The sequence below is a fragment of the Lygodium microphyllum genome, chromosome 24, assembly GCF_053477565.2.
Source record: "Lygodium microphyllum isolate KBCC chromosome 24, Lygodium_microphyllum_v1.1.10, whole genome shotgun sequence".
NCBI classification, from domain to species: domain Eukaryota; kingdom Viridiplantae; phylum Streptophyta; class Polypodiopsida; order Schizaeales; family Lygodiaceae; genus Lygodium; species Lygodium microphyllum.
Window position 1 is genome coordinate 82,347,964 of NC_141158.1, and position 19,519 is coordinate 82,367,482.

General features: G+C 43.4%; 1 protein-coding gene across 1 annotated transcript; it reads right to left on the reverse strand.

Annotated features, from left to right (window-relative positions):
- Window positions 1–893: 893 nt before the first annotated feature.
- LOC148015296 (uncharacterized) lies at window positions 894–3,057 on the reverse strand. Its single transcript, XM_087665468.1, has 3 exons — window positions 1,943–3,057; window positions 1,695–1,820; window positions 894–1,601 (listed from the first exon to the last, which is right to left on the reverse strand). Exons 1-3 carry the CDS (start codon window positions 2,980–2,982, stop codon window positions 1,451–1,453), a joined length of 1,317 nt encoding a protein of 438 aa, XP_087521594.1. The 5' UTR covers window positions 2,983–3,057; the 3' UTR covers window positions 894–1,450.
- Between the last annotated feature and the right edge of the window lie 16,462 nt (window positions 3,058–19,519).

Sequence of the window (19,519 nt, forward strand, 5' to 3'; positions counted from 1 at the left end):
CTATATTTATATTGTCTTAGTCTCTTCTTATTACCGTTGCACAACATGGAGGGCACCTCATAATACCTCATATATTCTTGAGAGAGGCACCTTGGGCATATAGAGCAATATGGTCTTACAAAACCTTTTAGAATCATAGCCACATCAAACACTCACCTCAAATAGAGTTGTGAGTGTCCATCATAGGGAGTTATTACCTAAGACAAACTTAAAAAGAGATTATTACACCACCTTAATGTTTTAGCCTATCTATGTTGGATAGACCCATGAGAAACCCTTTTTCCATCCACGAGCTATCATATAAGCTCTAGTGTTTTGCCATACCGACAAATGCACAAGATCCTTGATTCTCATTTCTCCTAGCTATTTGTTTCCTAGCTAAATGCTTCTTTTATTTAAATGCTCTTTACTCCACTTGGAAAACATGAGTCCTAAGTTTCAAATGTATATATTCTTGTCTCATGGGAGGTTTTGGTATTTTGTAGACTATAACACACACACACACACACACTCTCTCTCTCTCTCTCTCTCTCTCTCTCTCTCTCTCTCTCTCTCTCTCTCTCTCTCTCTCTCTCTCTCCAATGCCTTCATAAGTGGACCTATGCTTGTAACCACTAGTCCACACTATCCTAATCAAACCATATGGTGTGTTTCATGATTTTAGGGCAATACTACACTATGCTCTTGGTGAGACCTTGAAGTGTCACACATATCTCAACCTCCCGTTGCACCACCTTCAACTTTCCTTACTTAGAAGCCCAAAAGCTCACTTCAATTGAAAGAAACTCTATAAGTCCCATTTTGGAACTACCCATTGGAACACACATCAATACAACTCAACATGTCAAAGGCAAGGAATCATTGTTGTGTGGCCACCCTTACAAAAATTACACAAGCAAATGAAGAAAACTACTTAGAACAAGATTAGTCTTTTTTTTTTCAATGGATGTCAAAGAACATATATAACCTTTGAATAAGTATGCACATTGCCCTATTCACATGTGGGACAATTAATGACCCAAGCATGCAAACCAAAGGGATTAACTTGGGTTCACATGGTGGTGTTGTATTATAACCCAAAGTGGAACCATATGGTCCATATAAGGATATGTGAGACCCTAATTGATGATGCTTCTCATGAAGCCCTTAATGCCCAATTCACTAGGTTGAGCTTTCATTGCTAGGGCTACTAGCATGACAACAATAATGTTGTTTTCAACTTGGTCTCTTGGGTGGATGTGGGTGGCGCTATGGGGTTATGGGCATACTAGGGTAGTGCCCAATCATCAAAGGGAATATCAGGGGGCTCTTCTCTCACCACCACTACCATCATCATCACTAGCCACCGACATAGGCATAGGCACCTGCACCGGCACCACCCTCTCCCATGCCACCACCACCACCACCACCATCACCATCACCATCACCATCATCATCATCATCATCATCATCAAGTAGCTACTTGCCCGGTCTCATTGAGAATTTGGGCATGATTGTGCTCTCCTTCATATGTGACAATAAGCATGTTTGGATCATCCATGGCACGCTCCACATGCTTCCTGGCAGGGCATCCCCTCACACTACTGCATTTGTAATACCCTCTGCACAGCCAAACATGCAATTCTTAGCAATTACACTCAAGAATGAGAAGGACCCATAATCTGCCTCCAATTCTCATCACCTTTGAAACATACCTTGGATGAGGGGAGCCTTTGATTGGCTTTTGCCCATACTTTCTCCATGAGTACTCATCAGCTGGTATATCTGCCATCTTTGAACTGATTGCAGGCACCTTGATGGACCTCTTATTTCTCGATTTCCTGAACATAGATTGGTCCACTTAAGACTTTTTGGACAGATAATGAAACAGAGTGTTGTCAAGGCATGGCTTAAAGACATACTGACTCAACACACCAGTCAGTCCAGAGGACCAAAGACTCACCTTCTCTTGGAGCAATGGCACCTCCCAGAGCTACTGCACTTCCCTCCACCCTCTTCAGAATTCCCCATGCACTTCCTCTTCGGCGCAGACAAAGGCGGCCGGCCCGCTGCAAAGACCTGCTGGAAGACAGAGTGCTTCTCATTTGTCACACTGCCATCCATGCTCAGAGATGACATGAAAGAGCTTGTGGCAGCTGACAAGGGGGTGCAGCTCACAGAATTTTCCTGCTGAGAGCATGTCTTCGTGTGCGGCTCAGAGTGAAAGGACCTTTGAGGGCATGCTTTGTCCGAGGAGGGGGTTATGAAAGCAGAGCCTGAGTGGTGGAGGAGGAGCTGCTGTGCAGGATATGGCAGGAGGGAGAGGTCATTCTGATAGGGCATGGCATGGTGGCTGGGAGGGAGGGCAAAAGGGGGCTTGGGATGATGGGGCATGACAAGGTATGGGGCAAACATGGATGGTGAGGCGACATACATACTGGGTGGATGTGGCTGTGATTGTTGTTGTTGTTGATGTAGTTGATCTTGTTGTTGTTCTACCACGGATGGGCACACTCCCACCCATGGCTCATGCTTGGGCATGGTTAGACCAGTCTGTGAGACCTTGGCTATGGCAGGAGCTGCAAATTGAGAAACAGGGGAGGCCTCAGCAGAGGAGCCCCCTTTGCTGTTGGCAGCATCAGTCATGGAGTCCAACACATCAGAAGAGGAGCAGCTTGCAGGGGCCTCCATGAGGGCATCAGAGGATAGGCCAGGCGCGAGGGAGGGCGGAGGCGGAGCACGGCGGAACCGCGCATGGCCGGATCGGCTGAGGAGGGACACGACCTTCTTGAACTTGGATATGGTGGCATCAGCCATATCCTGCTGCTGCTGCTGCTGCTGCAAGCCTCTGTGAGAGTGGTGACCATGGCTATGGTGGTCCTGGTGCTGCTGAGAGAGGAGCTGGATGAGCTGATGCATGCTGTCGAGGCCTGCAGAGGCGGCCTCCTGGGCGTCTCTCTCGAGCTTTGCAAAGCTATGGTAGTCCAGCATCTGGACCGCCATGGCAGAACAAGCTATTCAGAGACAGAGAGAGTGAGAAAGACAGAGCAAACCAGAGGAAATACGGAGACAGAAGTCACAGAAGTAAGAACTTGGGGGGGGGCGGGGAGGGGGTCCGCCGGACGCCAGGGAACCTTGCACTTTGGCTTTTATTTTGCCTTTATGTCCAGGTCAACCGAAGCCAGTGCGTGGCTTTACGTTTTCAATGAACTGGTCAACAAAGTGGTGGGGACCATCCGACCATGACTGGTTTTTCCTCTTTTTCCGAGCTTTTGTGTTTTTAAAAGTTAAAACCCATCCTGCATATATATATATATATATATATAATAGAAGCCGTCCAAATTGCAATCTGCCAATCTGGTCTGACAGATCTGACGGCTCTGGCTCTAACACGCCAACCCCGACCTTTGACTCTTCGGACCTCACGCCATCAGCACGGACGTGTAATTTGACCATGCCTTTAATCAATTCCAAATCTAGAACCTCTAATTTTTTTTAATTAAATGCTCTTAAGAGTCAAGTCCAGTTTAATTGAATCTAGAGACTTGGAACCTTAGAGACTCGGAACCTTAAGAGTCAAGTCCTTGAAAGTTTACAGTTTAATTGAATCTAGAGACTTCGAACCTTAGAAAACTAAGGTCCTTAGCGCAGTGACACACACAGCCGAAGATTTAATGTCAAATGATTTGTAGCATTTTTTATCAAACCTTTATTTTAAGAAGAGGTTTAAAGCATTTACAAAAACTTTAAGTATCAATATGGCACATATATGCACTTTGTTTCAAAAATTCATCCAATTTTTTGACTTAAATATTCTGGTACTCGCTACCAATAATGTTTTTCATGAACACGGCACACATGATAACTCAACATAGTCAAGAGTATCTCCCGAGTGGGTGGGTATCATCCACATGTACTCCATGTGCAAGAAGACTAAGGCAAATCAACAAAGGATCCTTAAAAATGAGGGCACTTCATTAACTCCCCCAAGAGGGAACATGTGGCTGCTTAGACCTGGTTGACAAAGGAGACTCTCTCTCTCTTCCCCACACTAAATGCCACCACGGCCCTCCCTTTTCGTCATTGTACTTACACATGGATGTGGCCATTGCTCTAACATGCTCTAGTTAATAAGCTCGCATATGTCATCACTCTTAGCACCTATCACCACCATGAAAATGGCTCCCAACCAATTCACGCACTTATTAGAAGCCCATAGAAACTGGGTTTGCCCATACAGATTACTTTGCAAACAATAAAAATTATAATTTCAAAGCCTTTCATGTTGTGTGCACCAATAGGGGAACAATAGGCAAAGTGACAGATCTCCATACATGCAAGTTGGTGGCAAACTTTTCTTGCCAACACCTTCACCTTTGGCTCAAAACAGTTCCGGGTTCACAACATTAGTGGAAACTCCAAGGTATGTGAACCAACAAGTTCAAGGAGAAGTGCATAGCCTAGTTACAAATCTTAACCTAGTGGAGACAAGTTCTTATTTACCCTTATCGTTTTTTCTACATCTAAAACTATAGTATTTTATTAGATACGTATTTCTCATTCTTTTAGACATTAAGTGACGTCATTCTTCCTTGAAATAAAAGAGCATTTTCTAATAATTAAATCATTGGGGAGGATAGTTCAAAGGTTTGCACTTTTCCACAGCCCATTAGGTAGGTAGGTGGGTAGGCTAGGTTGGTAAGTACTTCTAAGGGAATAGGCTCCTGTCATTTTGTGTTTGTTTGCTTGCTCCTGAAAACATGAGAGTCAAGAGAAGAGCCTAGTGCCAACATCTTTTTCTCCCAACCAAGCAAAATAAGGGAAGCTTCTAAAGTAGTCAATTTTTGGTTCAACTTATATAACAAACGTCAATTTTGTATCTTTTCTTTGGGCAGGGAGGGTTTTCCTACAAGAATTGATTGGCCTTCTCTTTCACTTTTGAAGTTAAGAATTCATGAATCCCTTACAAGACCAACCATAGAATGGACTTTTGGGACCAATGATCCACTTATGAGACTCACTACAATCTTGTGTGCGTGTGCGTGTGCGTGTGCGTGTGCGTGTGCGTGTGCGTGTGCGTGTGCGTGTGCGTGTGCGTGTGTGTGTTATATTTACTTGTTGCCTTATTAATTAATTTTTAAGTTGTCCATCCTTGTATATAAACAACATGTGGTGCAAAAAGAATATGTTATTCTTGTTTTTGAGTTAAATTCATGGACATGCTAACTAGCATCATTAAGGGTGGGCACAAAGATAGATAAGTTTTGCAAGCACACTAAACCTTAGGAAAATCTTCAAATAGATCAATATCTTGGACTTGATGAACATATTAATTTTGTAGTCAATGTAAAAACCTTGCATTTCAAAATTTGGTAGGTTGATGAAAAGGTTTTGAGATTTTCGCATGGAAATATAACCAAGATTGTGGTTTACAGACTTATTAAGGTCAATAGGCTGCAATTCCATTGTATATGGTTTGTAGTCTTTATGTGCACCCTAGTTTTGTGAAAGATGTTATGCAAGAAAACCCAACCTAAAACAGACGATTCTAGAAATTATGGAAATCTAGAACAATAGAACTAGAACAATAAAGAATTACATCAATTGATAAAATAATGAATAGGTTGATGTTTTTCCTTCAACCATCGTCACATATTCACTTCTATCCATCCCTCAATGTCAACTCAAGAAATAGGAAACAATTATGGCTTCTCTCAACCAAACATTCAAGTAGAGGGAGAAGTTGAAAGGCTCTTTTAATGACTTTCATGCTTTGTCTCACTCTTCTTGAAGGCCAATTGGTTTCGTTTGGGAAGTTTCCTTGAATCAACCTTGTCAAAGAAGGAAAAGTACAACATTGTCAAAGAAGCTTCTCCCTCATATGTGCACTCTTCCTATGATTTAGACTATAGCATATAATGGAGAGTAAATCTTCCACATTGTTCACATTATGCATGAATCTTCATTATAGTATGTTTGGAAACTAGCGTCAATAGCATGCATTACAGTACTCTTGGACCAATTAAACTTTACTTCTTTTGTTTGGAAAAAAAGAATGCCTTTCACTCATGTTTGTTTCCACTATCTACAAAACTTGAATATTCAGCATGAAAGAAGCTAAAAGATACAAAGTCTCTTTCTAGTACAATCTTGTCAAACATTGAGGTAAGTACGTAGAAAAAAATTATCTTTACTTTGGCCCCAAGCCATTCATGGCCTTGTATATTATTCCGAAATCTCTCTCTCTCTCTCTCTCTCTCTCTCTCTCTCTCTCTCTCTCTCTCTCTCTCATGTGTATTGCAAAATTAGTTAACATTAAAACACAAACGTAATGAAATTCTAAGATTGAGTAAGACTATAATATTCATTTTCACACAAGAAACCCTAAGCCACTTCCTACTGTGAAAGACATCATGGGAGAACATAAGCATCACATCAATATCACTTTTCTCGCTTATGCTTTCCCATGCAAAAATGTTGCATATTCACACACACACACACACACACACACACACACACACACACACACACACACACACACACAGCACTTAGCATGGGAATATGGATTTAAGTGCATGCAAGGGGAGAATATTTGTCTTTGGCCCAAAAGATGGGTGAGATGCCCAAGGGCATAGGGAAAACCCTAACCATACTTTTTTGCATAAAAAGCTTGAAATATAATGAAAAAGGATATTCATGTGTGTGTCAACTTTTGGTTCTTACCTTCTTGTTTTTACATTGAGAGAGAGAGAGAGAGAGAGAGAGAGAGAGAGAGAGAGAGAGAGAGAGAGAGAGAGAGAGAGAGAGAGAGAGAGAGAGAGAGAGAGAGAGAGAGAGAGAGAGAGAGAGAGAGAGAGAGAGAGAGAGAGAGAGAGAGATGAGTTGAGAGCAAGAGAGTGAGAATGAGAATGAGGGACTAAGAGGGTGAAGCCTCCATCTTTTCATGTGCTCTCTCATGCCTTACCATGCTTTCCTCTCTAGCATGATGAAGGCCGTAGAGGGTTTGAGAACCTAGGAGTTGCATCTTGGATTGTGGAGTGTGCAACGAGCATCCTTCATTGTTGAGGATATGCTTTGCACATTCACTGCAAATGGATCTCATTTTCATGTGCAAGACGCTACATGAGAGTTAGTCACTAGCTAAGTGGTTGAAGCTCCTAAAATAATAGGAGTGTACCCAAACATCCCAAATACATTGAGTGCATGTAGCCCAATATTTTGGTTTCGTTGCTAGGGACAAAGGACATGTTGACTACAAAGTCACTTGCATGCTTCATGGTTGTAGAATAAGAGGGGACACTTGTAGCAACTCTAAAATGCCTCCAAGTAGTTAGATTTGTGTTTTGTGATTCAAACATGTATTTGGGTTTTATGATAGATGTTTCGAATTCATGAGATATGATTAGAATTATGGAAGGATAGTAGTTACAATTTCCTAGTTCAGCATAAATTCTCTCAGTCTTTCAACCTTGTAATCATCATCATCATCATCTTTTGTGCTTTCTACTACTTGTGGCTTGCTCCTCCTATCCAATTCATGGGCTACCTAGCATCATCATCTTCAACAAGTTTGCACTTATTGCTACTACTAATTATTGTGGGCATCATTGTCGTCGTCTTCCCCTTCTGTTAATCCCAGTTCAAGACAAAAAAAAAGAAGTCAAGAATAAATGTGGATGCAACGGAAGAGGCAAAATGGAGAATCGCTAAAAGTGCAAGGGTGGCCTCAAAAGTCAAGTCAAAGGCAAAAGCACATTTTTAAATGCAAGGCACAGAGGACCTTGCCACAATGGCTGATCATGTAAAAAAGGGATGACCGCCCATAAGGGATTTAGGGTTATGTATAAAAGCAAAAAAGTGAATAGAGAAGTGTGGCAAAAGTGGACTCATATTCTTTTCCCCTTCTCTTCTCTTTGCCTGTTTGTGAGTGCTCAAGGCAGGGAGTGTGAGTGAGTGAGGGAGTGAGTGTGTGAGGGTGAGAGATCTTGGAGGTGAAGCTCTCCATCACCTCCTCCCTTCTTCTTCTCTTCTCTTCTCTTCTCTCATCTCATGCACGGCTATGGAGGATGGAGCTTGGAGGAAGAGGCTTGAGGATGCTTGAGCTTGCATCACGAATCGTGGAGCTACCGAAGTGCTTGAGAGACAAAGTAACTCATTTGGGCATCAAGGTAAGCTCACTACACCCCAGTAGGATTGAACGTGTATTGGCTAGGTGAGAGATAGCCATAGGTGCTCACTTGAAACACTTGAAACAATAAGCATTGGACCACAATAGTGTGACAATGTATGCAAAGACTCCCCACTATTTGGACTAACTATTGCATACACTATCACACTATTTGGAATAACTATTTGCCATTGAGTGGTGAGCTCCCCTTTACATTTTGGTTCCGTTATGCTGGGACCAACAGATTCAAGCTTGAGCGCTTGCGCACTTCAAATCGAACATCGAAGTAAGGGTTTCATCCCTGAACTAGAGCTTGAGTTAGATCGGAGATTTTGGGTTTTTAATCCATGCTACAAGTAAGTATTTTTTGTTTTTGATTATTAGTTGAGTGGGATAAATCATTTTAGTACTTTGCTTTTGATTTTTATTGCGTTTAGAGTAGGTTAGGATCGAGAAACCAGAGTGGAAAGCTTAGGGTTTGTTGTTGTAAAACAAGCCCAAACATGGAAAAAATGGGAGAAATGAGTGCTTAGATGTGTTGGAATTGCAAGGAGGGTCATTGGGAGGATTAAGGTTGTGCCCAGTAAGGGTTTAAGACTCCGAGAGGCAAGGGAAAGCCTCATTTGCAGTCTTAGCTTTGAGAGAGAGAGAGAGAGAGAGAGAGAGAGAGAGAGAGAGAGAGAGAGAGAGAGAGAGAGAGAGAGAGAGAGAGAGAGAGAGAGAGAGAGAGAGAGAGAGAGAGAGAGAGAGAGAGAGAGAGAGAGAGAGAGAGAGAGAGAGAGAGAGAGAATGTGAGTGAGAGAGAGAGAGAGAGAGCTTGCAGGCCAAGAGCTCACAGTGAATCGATTGGAGTGTGCCAGAGTTTATTGTGAGATTCAGGTATATGATGCCCTTACCCTACACCCGTAGTTGAATTTTGGAAGGTCTTGCAAGTGGTCATTGCCTCAATTAGGAGACTTTTATCAGATCGTGGTTGAACGCATGTTTCAACTAGCAGAATCGGACATGCTTACCAATATCAAATTCCTAGAATTGGATGCTCAAACCAAAGGCCTTGTCTAATTCAAAAAATTGGGCCCTACCACATAATCAATAGGACCGGACTACCCTATCCTGTCTGATTCTGAGAATCTGACATGTGAGAATCGGACTCAATACCTGGCCGACCCATCCGATCCCCAAAATCCGACACATCCAAATCAAACCAGCCGCCTCGTCTAATCGGACACACCTTGTCCGATTTTAATAATCGGATACCACCTATCCAATTTTGACAGTCGGACATACCTGAATTAGATCCAAACTAATAAATCGGACCATTGGTAAATCGGACGCTCGATTTCCAGAATCGGACCTTGGACAATTAGACACACTTGGACTGACATATTTGGGAATTTGACACATCCCGGATGATGTAGAGTGCAACGTGCATCAAGAGAATCCACTGAATACCTGACACGTTGTTCTAGACCTAGAATTTAAAAGGCGAATGACTGGGAACAGTGCTGACGCACTTAGTAGAAAATACAACAAGCGTAGAACTGTAGGCTGGCTAGCATACCCCAAATTGACCTTGAATAAATTGAACAACACGACGGAGACCCTAGCAAGCAACAAAAAAGGCCAGGAACCGAGCTTAGAGCCCCATCAGGCCACGAACACAAGGCGGGATTGCAAAAGCTGAATAGTCATCTTGTCTTTGCCGTACTGTTTTCTAGAACTTGAAGTACATTTAATAAAAGTTGAAAGATTGATTGCGCACAGTGCACGGAAAAGAGCACACACACACACACACACACACACACACACACACACACACACACACACACACACACACACACACACACACACACACACACACACACACACACACACACACACACACACACACACACACACACACACACAGAGTGACTGTAAATTGAGAATTGCATGTAATTAACAAGAAACTTACTTAGATGCAATAACCTGTAGGAACCTACCAACAGGAGAAGACCTTGAGACATAGCTGGGTGATTGAAACCCCGAGCATAGGACCTAATTAAAAATGCAATAGAGAAGCTTGGCACATCAAGGACAGTCTCCATTAGAGAAGTGGATCTACACGACCTAATCAATCTCGTCGAAAACTTGGTGGAGCACGAGACCACGGACATGGCAGAGACAAGCACTAACCATGGACAGGACGAGGAGCTCGGCCTAGGCGGTCTCTTGACAAAAATCCAACAACTGGTCACCAATTACGATCTTTAGGCCCGAACAGACCACCACGGTAGGACTTTCGAGGATGTCATAACAGACCTAGGAGAGGAGAGGAGACTAGCACGGGAGGCCTTCCGAAGCCTATTAGCCTACAATCAGGAGCAACAAGCCAGGAGCTTGCGACAAAACATGGAAATGCGTGAAATTCAATGGGTGATAGTGCTAGCTCGAAGGAGATCTTACACTGAGTGAGCTTCTCATGAAGCAAGACAATGCTTTTGTTGAGTGAAGTGCCACTGCAATTGCAACCTCGTTGCTCGTAGGATTAGGGGTTACTCAGGGCTCCAAGAGCCCATTTAGAATCCCTATAGTCACGAATAAATTAGATAAATAATAGCCAGACAATGATCCTTATACTTCATGGAGCAGTTCGAGTAGGTCTATGAAGCCAATGACCTCACCGATCTCGCTCAGCGATCGCAAACCTTCGACTTATGCTTAGGCAATAAGGGAAGGACTTGCTACACCAATCTAGATGCCGCAAAGTGCAATGACTTCAATGACCTCAAGAATCTCTTCATTGAGAGATTCTTGGAGGCTGGGTACTCAAACAATCTGCTAGTGTGGCTGATGAATGTGAAGCAGAGGGATAAGGAAGATATCCAGGATTACATGACCCATGCGAGGAGCCTCTTTAAGAGAATCCCAACTGGCGAGCAACCAACCAAGAGAGTGGTGCCCACAGTATTCATTAATGGAATACGAAGCGAAGAGCTCTACAAGGCCTTAGTCAACAACTCGAACTTATAGCGAGACATGCTGATGAGGATCTTTGAAGAAGCCATTAGAGTGGATGACCAACACAAGGAGAGAAACTCTAAGATCTCAAATCAACAAGAGATTACCTCTAGGAATTCTGAGAGAGCTTTGACAACAAGCGAAAGATCAAGCCCAAGTACACAGGATAAAGGCAAGGGCACTGACTCAAGCTAGGAGCTAGTAGAGATGAAGATGGAGCTAGCTAGATTACAAGAAATGATTAGATGACCAACACACCCTCATGTCCAATGCATGTATTGCAGTAGAAACAACCTATCAATTGAGTGTTAGACCCTCTATCCCAACCTTGTGCCAATTGTAGTAGGTTCGGCCACGATGTCATGCATTGCAGACTGCCAAGGAGACTCCCATACTCACAACCATATAATCAACCATACATAGCAAATAGGCCATCAAACTTCTTTAGAAGGGAAGCCCCATTGGCTCTCTTGAAACCCAGTGATGCCAAGCCAGCCATTCCTAGGATGGAGATAAATGCTTTGGGCATACCTAGACCACCTAGACCCTACGTGACCCATCCACCATACATAGCAAATAGGCCACCAAACTTCTTTAGAAGGGGAGCCCCATTGGCTCTCTCGGAACCTAGTGATGCCAAGCCAACCATTCCTAGGATGGAGATAAACCCTATGGGCATACCTAGACCACCTAGACCCTACGTGACCCATCCACCAAGTGACGCTTATTGCAAATCAGAGTTGGAAGCATGAGAGAGTGTGCACAAGAGGGGGAGAGAGAGAGCTCAAGTACAAGAATAAGATCTTGCTTAGTCAGTTGTTCAAGGTACAACTAGTACACTCTCCTCAACTGTGAGTGTGTACTTTAGGCTGTTTATATAGCCTCTGGAGAAGTATGGGTTAGGGTTTCCTCTTGCTCCCTTGTCCTCCAATCTATTTACACCTAGCTACCCTTATCCTCTCCCATATAAGGAGAGTTCCCATGCTTACTTCTCAAAAACACTCCAGTCCACTACTTGGAGGAGTCGAATGACGAAGAGCCTTATGTGCACCCTTATGTCTTATATGACGAAGAGGGCAATGCAGTCCTTATGGACTACCGACTAGTACTAGTGAGGGCGTTAGGTAGAGACTTAGGAGGGCAGACCCAAGAGCCTGTTGGACTTGTGGTCACCCCAGACATATCTCCTCATGCTACCTTGAGAGGGAGTAGGCCAACAGTGACCAGGCAGATCTTAAGTGTGCGGAGTATGGAATCACTCATCTCTTTGCCAATTGCCCTAGACAAAAACCATCCTCTAGTTTGACAATTGTACCATCAGTCCCATTGGGATTGTTTGGTGTCGAGACACTCGACGAGGAGGCCACGTCTATCTCGTTACATGTCATGACTTAAGCCCACACAAAGCAAGCTAGCATATCATTGGCCAGGGCCTCGCAACTTAGATGTAGCCTCAATTGGAAAAAAGAGTTGTAGGCAAAGGAAAAGGAAACCCAATGCAAAAGTCACGCTAAAAACGGAGAGTGCCACGACCTGCTTGCTGGAAAAAAGATGTCAAACGCAAAGGAAAAAATGTCAGATCCTAATGTAATGTGCCCGCCTAACAGTTGTCCAAGCACGTTCTTAGCGGTCCATCAAGAAACTAATCTAAGCATCGTTGCCCGATACTCCCATGGAATGTTCCGAGGTTTGTCGCCTAGGGTTTCCTGAGTCCGCTACTTCGCAGCGGAACGTTCGCAATCGAACCCACTCGGATTGACCTGAAATCTGGGTTCCTAGAGGCCAAGGTTTTCTAACAGTATTCTAGCATCGAATCCTGGACATCCTACTTTATGTAGTGATACCCAAGCCGAAGCAGACCCAGGCCACACTTGGTTCAAAGAGAATGGGAAATAAGAGGGATGCGATGCTCAACCTCCCTGATTATAGGGCACAATCCCATTCCGGTCCCCTAGAATGGCATGAGTTAGGTTCCAACTTAACAATTCCTAAAGGTTGAATGCCAATAAAAACATGTGAGAATCCTCCCAATTCTCTAGGACCACCCTACCATAGGACGGACTCGTCGGGGGTTCCACCCACCCACTTCCCTCAATGGGCATTCTTTAGTTACCTAATCAAGTCCTATCACATTTATCTGGGACATTTAAAAATAGCTTCCTTAATTAAGCCTTTTAGGAAACAAGGTTCGTTTGTGTAACTTATGGCACTGACACAAAAACAATCCAAGCAAGTTTTTTGGAAGTAAAGTTTATGTTATCATCTTAATTGAAATACAAGTCTTGTCCAAAAAGGACTGATTTCGCAATTCGTGGGGATGCATCTTATTTCCTCCAAGTTTTTGCCCTTGCACTAGTAACAGGGCCTCGAGAATCCATCTCGAGTCATGTAGGTCATTTAAGTAGGACCTGGAGGCAGGGAATTTATAGCCAGAGCCCCCCCTGGCATTGGAGTGTCCTCCTACATTCAAACTAACCCATGGAGAGACCTCTCGTGGTGGGTTCCACATTCCCATCACAATTATTTGGAACCCCCTTGGCTAGGGTTGGCAGCAAGTTGGGGGTAGCTTGGCGTGCCCTCCTTGAATTAAACCTAAATCATTGATCAAACTTTCTTTTGTGAGCTTGAGTCATACATTCCTTTTGCAGACATTGAGTCTACATTTATAGGCACAAACAATCAATGAAGGCCAATGCTCAGGACATCTACCAAGGTGGAGTCCTCATCTTTGACGGTAGCGTCGTCCTTCTTGATCTTTCCTGCCTAGGCATCATTTTCCATTATTTTTCAAGGGATAGAGAATATCCTCTTCTTGACCTCACTACTATGTATTAGGGTAGAGCAATTACATTATAGTTTCATATGACGGCTCCCCTGGGTTACTATCCTTTGGTCCCCTATCTTAAGATCTTGGTCTAGGGTTTTATTCGCTCAATTGGTAATCATCTTTTTCATCTTAGAACTCTATCGGGTTCTAAGTTCACCCTAAGGTCTCCTCCCTTCAAGATAACAGGAACTTGTATTTACTCCTCTTGCAAGTCAAAGCGTAAACCAAGTCTATTTACTATTCTGAAATAGTTATGAGCATGGAATGTAGCTTGGCGAATAGTCATTCTCCTTGTGGGTACTACATTCGAGCTTCCTTGTGTTAGCTTCGGGATGTTTCATATTCTGAAAATGATATACATAAGCATGTTTTGGGTTCATCGTGGTTGGCTATTGGGGTAGAGACCAAAGAGCGTATTGACTCCAAGTCAAAATATGGTCATAAGGGCAAATCGATTTATTTGCAACTAAGGTCCTAGCTGGGTTGAGCTAAATCTTGGCTTCACTTATTGGCCAGGACTTCATTTACCAAACCATTCCTTTCAAATAAGCTCAACATTTCACATGCACATCTTAATCTACCTTTTTAGATGCATATCCCATTATGTGGTGCAATTGAGGCTATTCATGATGCCATGCAAGTCCCAATGCAAGTCTTCCCTGAGTTGTCGATGCGATGTGAGGTCCTTATTCATAGAAATCCCTTCTAGTACATTTATGCAACTCAAAAGGCATGGCCTAATTACTCAAATGTGAGGCAAGTGTACATGCATTCATTGTAAATGCAAGTTAATTCTCTACGATGGTCTATGGAGTACAATTGACCTATATGGAATATTTATGTAGCCTGACAATCTATGATGCATCTGTGAAAGTTAGATCCTAACACTTGACTTGTTTCCGCTATAACAGTAGGTATTCAATCTATTTTCGACAACTCATGATTATTAAACCCTTTTCAGCTACCTTTCAAAATATGAAAATTACCCGATGCGAGGTATGACTTTTTTCCTAATGAAGCCTATGCTTAAATATTCAATTTCAGTTTTCTAGACACGGTAGCGGTATTTGGTTTTGGAGAGTCGAGTTAGCATTTCCACTTGATAAACCATTCGTGTTGATAGTGGCATCTTTGCCCAATCCTTCTCATGTAGTCGTGGCTTTTCCAATTACTTGGGAGAGCTTACGCTTTTGGGGTCATTTTGGAGTTGGAAGCGACCTTCACTTCCTTCGAAGGACTCCTTGGTGCCGGAGTTCCCTGCCCTTGCCTTGACTCTCACGGTCTCTGGAGGCAGTCGATGGAGTGACTACGGGACTTGCAGTGAGGATAAGCAATACTCAGGCCTTTGCCCAATAAGGGAGTTATTCTTGAACCACTTATCTCCCCATCTTACTCTTCTTTACTCTAGATTTCCCTTCCCTCTCCTCTATCGCTCATTCTCTTCTTCACTACCTCTCCCTCTCCTTCTCTTTCTCAAAATTTTGGTGACAAAAGGGGGGAAAAAGAGGAATAACGGGTCTCCTGAAGAAAAAGGGGAGGAAAACAAGTTATAATGGAGGGGGGTGTTTGTTAAGGGAGACGAAAGAAGAAGATTATCCCCCTTGTCAAGGGGGGTGGGATTTTTATAGGGAGGGGGAAGAAGGGTATTACGGGGAGGGGGTGTGATACGAGGTCCCCTTCCTCTTGCTCTGTTCAGATGGCTAGAATGGCCTTTGCACCATGCAATCGCTAGTTATGTCCAGCTCACTCCCTCATCTCATAGTTTGACTCCTCCTCCATTTTGTAGTTCAACTCTTCCTACCCTCCCGACGTGCAGTTGAACTCCCTCTCCCTTCGCCAACCAGATGGCATCGACAGGGAGAGGTGACGAAATAAAATTTTCATATTATTATTATTTTTCTAATAAAAGGGGAGGGATTGAAGGCGATGGTAGTGGGAAAAAAAAGGGGGGATGACGTTATATGGCAGCGGCCTGTTATACCTAAGACGGCTAAGAAGGGAAGTGTGAAGGTAGGGGAATACCCCAACCCAAAGTGCCAACTCGAAGCCATTGAGAAAGTGAAGAAGTGGGTGAAAGAGGCCCAAGAACACCTAAAAGATGTTGAGCCCATATTGGAAGATGAGATCAATGATCTCTCAAGCATAAGCACACCAATCTCACCACCACCACCAAAATCAAGAGGCGTGACTGCACCACAAGTAGTGCCACTTAGATAGAGCTCGAATACTATGGGTAGTGAATCAATCAAAGCCATTGGCCTAGAAATGTAGGATTTCGAGAAAAGCAAGAAACTAGCAACCTCCTTGCCACACTAGTGACCACCCTTGTGACGCTAAGCGCCTAGGAGACTTGCATAGGCATCACCAGTGGAAAGAGCTAAAACAGTGGGTTGAAGGTTCAATGGAGCAAGCCACTGCTAACTTGCACGGACATGATATAGAGACACAAATAACAAGTCTGACGTTGCACTCAATGCCAAAATCCTTGCACGTCAATGCTTTCTGGGAAGGCACGAAAATGCATGCTATCTTAGCGGTCTTAGCTCTCGGCAGAGATACCACAAGAAAGGAAATTGTAGACATGAGGGAAAGAGTTAGTGTGCTTAGCCATGCAATGCTCCGGTCTTGGGTAAGCCACCTATTGAGAATGCTAGGTTTAATATCATTCTAGTTAACGGAATGGAGGTAAGGCCATTCAGAGTGTTAAATAGCTGGCCTTTGAAGATCATAGGAGTCCAATTCTCTGTGGACTTTATAGTCACGAAAGGGGTGGACTATGATGTGCTGTTGGACCGCCCTGGATGTGCAATGCACGGGTCGTAGAGGACACTTGGGAGACAACACCAGTCAACCTAGATGCCATCTCAGCCATGTTGAAAGGTGACGCCCAGATTAGAAAATTTTACGGGATGTTGACTAAGTATATCCCTTGATTAGAAGATGAGCAAGATTGGATGCACATCCTAGCCACTATCGATCTTCCATTCTTGGACAAGGAAGAGTACGAGTAGGCCACTAAGGCAATCGGTAGGCCTAGAGACAAACCTTTAGTACCAATTTGCATGATGGCTGAAAGCTCAAACAAACAACCAAAACCTATCAAATTCCATGTCCCTAGCACCAAGCGAGAACTCCTTGAGATCCTCAAGCATCTAACAAACAAGCTGGTAGGCAAACCAGTCACTAACCTTAAATCTCTCAAAGATCTCTTCGATGAACCTAAGTGGCGATGGACCAAGGTGCGCGACTTAAACTTGAGGTACAATTGGGCCTTAGTCACTAACGAAACTAAGGAGCCGTATCAAGACTTAGGAGATGATGAGAAATCAGATGAAGATAGCTCTAATAATGAATACGAGGACTGTTGTTCCCTTAGTGACTAGAGTGAAGGAGAGATGGATGCCATAGAATACAACACTGAGGGACGATTGATAGAACACATACGAGAAGGCTCCAAACCAAGCAAGAAGAATGTTTTTAGGATTGAGAAAGGAGTCACCATTCTTCACGTCAGAGACTCCCTCTTCTAGATAAGACGGAGAGTTTGATTTCGAGTTGGAAGTAAGCTCAGATAGTGATCCCGAAATGCCTCAACCTCCTAAGACTAGATGCACCAAAGGGGACCTACCCATTCACCTAAGGTGCTGAAGGCTGAAGGAGGAAGCAGACCAAGGAACCACCGGTTGATGAGCAAAGGAAGTTGCAAGACCTACCACAATGATTCACAAAGTTCAAAAAAGGAGATAGGATAGGGATCTTGTTGGGAGCCAAATGCCAAGGGCAAGCCCACGAACCAATAGAGGGACCTGCCAAGTTCAAGGAGGTCAATTTAGCCAAGGAAGGGGAGATAGCCCGACCACCTGTCTTTATAGCTGATGACTTGAATGGGAAAGAGGAAGCAAGCCTCATTGAGGGTTAGATCTAAGTGTAGTGACTCACAACATACCCATGACACTCGGTCAAGCAATGATTGTATCCAATGAATCCCAAGCACGCTCACGCGGTGAAAGAAGATATTGATCAGTTGTTGAGAGCACAATTCATTTACGAGATTGAGCACATGGATTGGATCTCACCTATAGTGATCGTACTAAAAAAGAACAAAAAGATCAGAGTGTACATTAACTACACAGATTGGATCTCACCTATAGTGATCATACTAAAGAAGAACGGAAAGATCAGAGTGTACGTCAACTACAAGAAGGTAAACGCTACTGCAAAGAGAGACAATTATCCATTGTCATACATTGAGCACATGCTCGAAAGAGTGGTTGGTAAATAAGCCTACAGTTTCTTGGATGGCTTCTTGGGATACAATCAGTGCAAGGGCATCCCAATGATAGGCATAAGACTACATTCACCACTGGGTGAGGTGTCTTTGCCTACATAGTCATGTCCTTTGGATTGACTAATGAAACAACTACCTTCTAGAGGCTCATGTGTACCATCTTCAAAGACATGCTTAGAAAGGAGTTATAGGTTTTTGTAGATGATTTTTGTATTCACTCTACATGGAAGGAACACTTAGATAAGCTCCAAGCAGTCTTTGAACGATGTTGGTTATATTGTCTCTCGTTGAACCCCTTGAAGTGCCAATTCTAGGAAAAGCACGAATGCATCCTAGGGCACGTGGTGTCAAAGAACAACATTGCCACAAATTTCTCAAAAGTTAGGGTTATTGTTGATCTTCCACCCCCATCCAACTACAAGGGAGTTCAATGCTTCCTAGGCCACATGGGCTACTATCGACGCTTTGTGTTGAACTATGCATTGATTGCTAGACCTCTATACAAGTTGTTGATTGTGTTCGAGTGGACTGAGGAATACCAACACACATATGAGGAATTGAAAAATGCTCTAACCACTACACCAATCCTATGAGCCCCAAAATTGACAATCACCTTCCATGTTCACATTGATGCTTCAAAATTTTCCATGGGAGCCATGTTGTGCCAACCTAGCGAACACAACCTAGACTATCTAGTGAGCTTTGCTAGTAGACAACTCACGGATATTGAAATGAATTACTCAACAACAAAAAGAGAAGGCTTAGCCATGGTATTTGCTGTGAAGAAATTTCATCATTATCCTTTTGGCCACGCCTTTTACCTTCTTTGTTGACCATCAGGCATTGCTTTATCTTGTTAATAAACCTTGCACTATGGGATGCATTGCACTATGGCTACTTCTATTTTTAGAATTTGACTTCTTCATGGTGGTATGCAAGGGGAAGCAACACTACATGGCTGACGATATGTCTTGCATATCCACATGAGAAGCTGCTAGATGATAGGGCATCCCAGACAAATTACCATATGCGCAACTATTTCACCTATCTAGCATGAGAGATTTATTTAGAGCTGATTTGATGCCATATTGGGCAGACGACATAGTCCAAGTGCTTTGAGCATGGAATCCATGATTGACCCATCAAGAAGGCCTGACTTAGGCGACTCATCCTTAAAATCCAACCATAATAGTTGATAGCGGGCCAACTTTATAGATTGGGGTAAGACGGGTTACCAAAGTAGATGTGTGTGCGAGCA

Excerpts from the sequence above, each read along its gene's own strand:
- LOC148015296 (XM_087665468.1), bottom strand. The coding sequence starts at position 2,982 with ATGGCGGTCCAGATGCTGGACTACCATAGCTTTGCAAAGCTCGAGAGA. Across the intron at positions 1,821-1,942 it reads TGCCATTGCTCCAAGAGAAG|GAAATCGAGAAATAAGAGGT; the intron begins GTGAGTCTTTGG and ends ATCTATGTTCAG. Across the intron at positions 1,602-1,694 it reads AAAGGCTCCCCTCATCCAAG|AGGGTATTACAAATGCAGTA; the intron begins GTATGTTTCAAA and ends TTGGCTGTGCAG.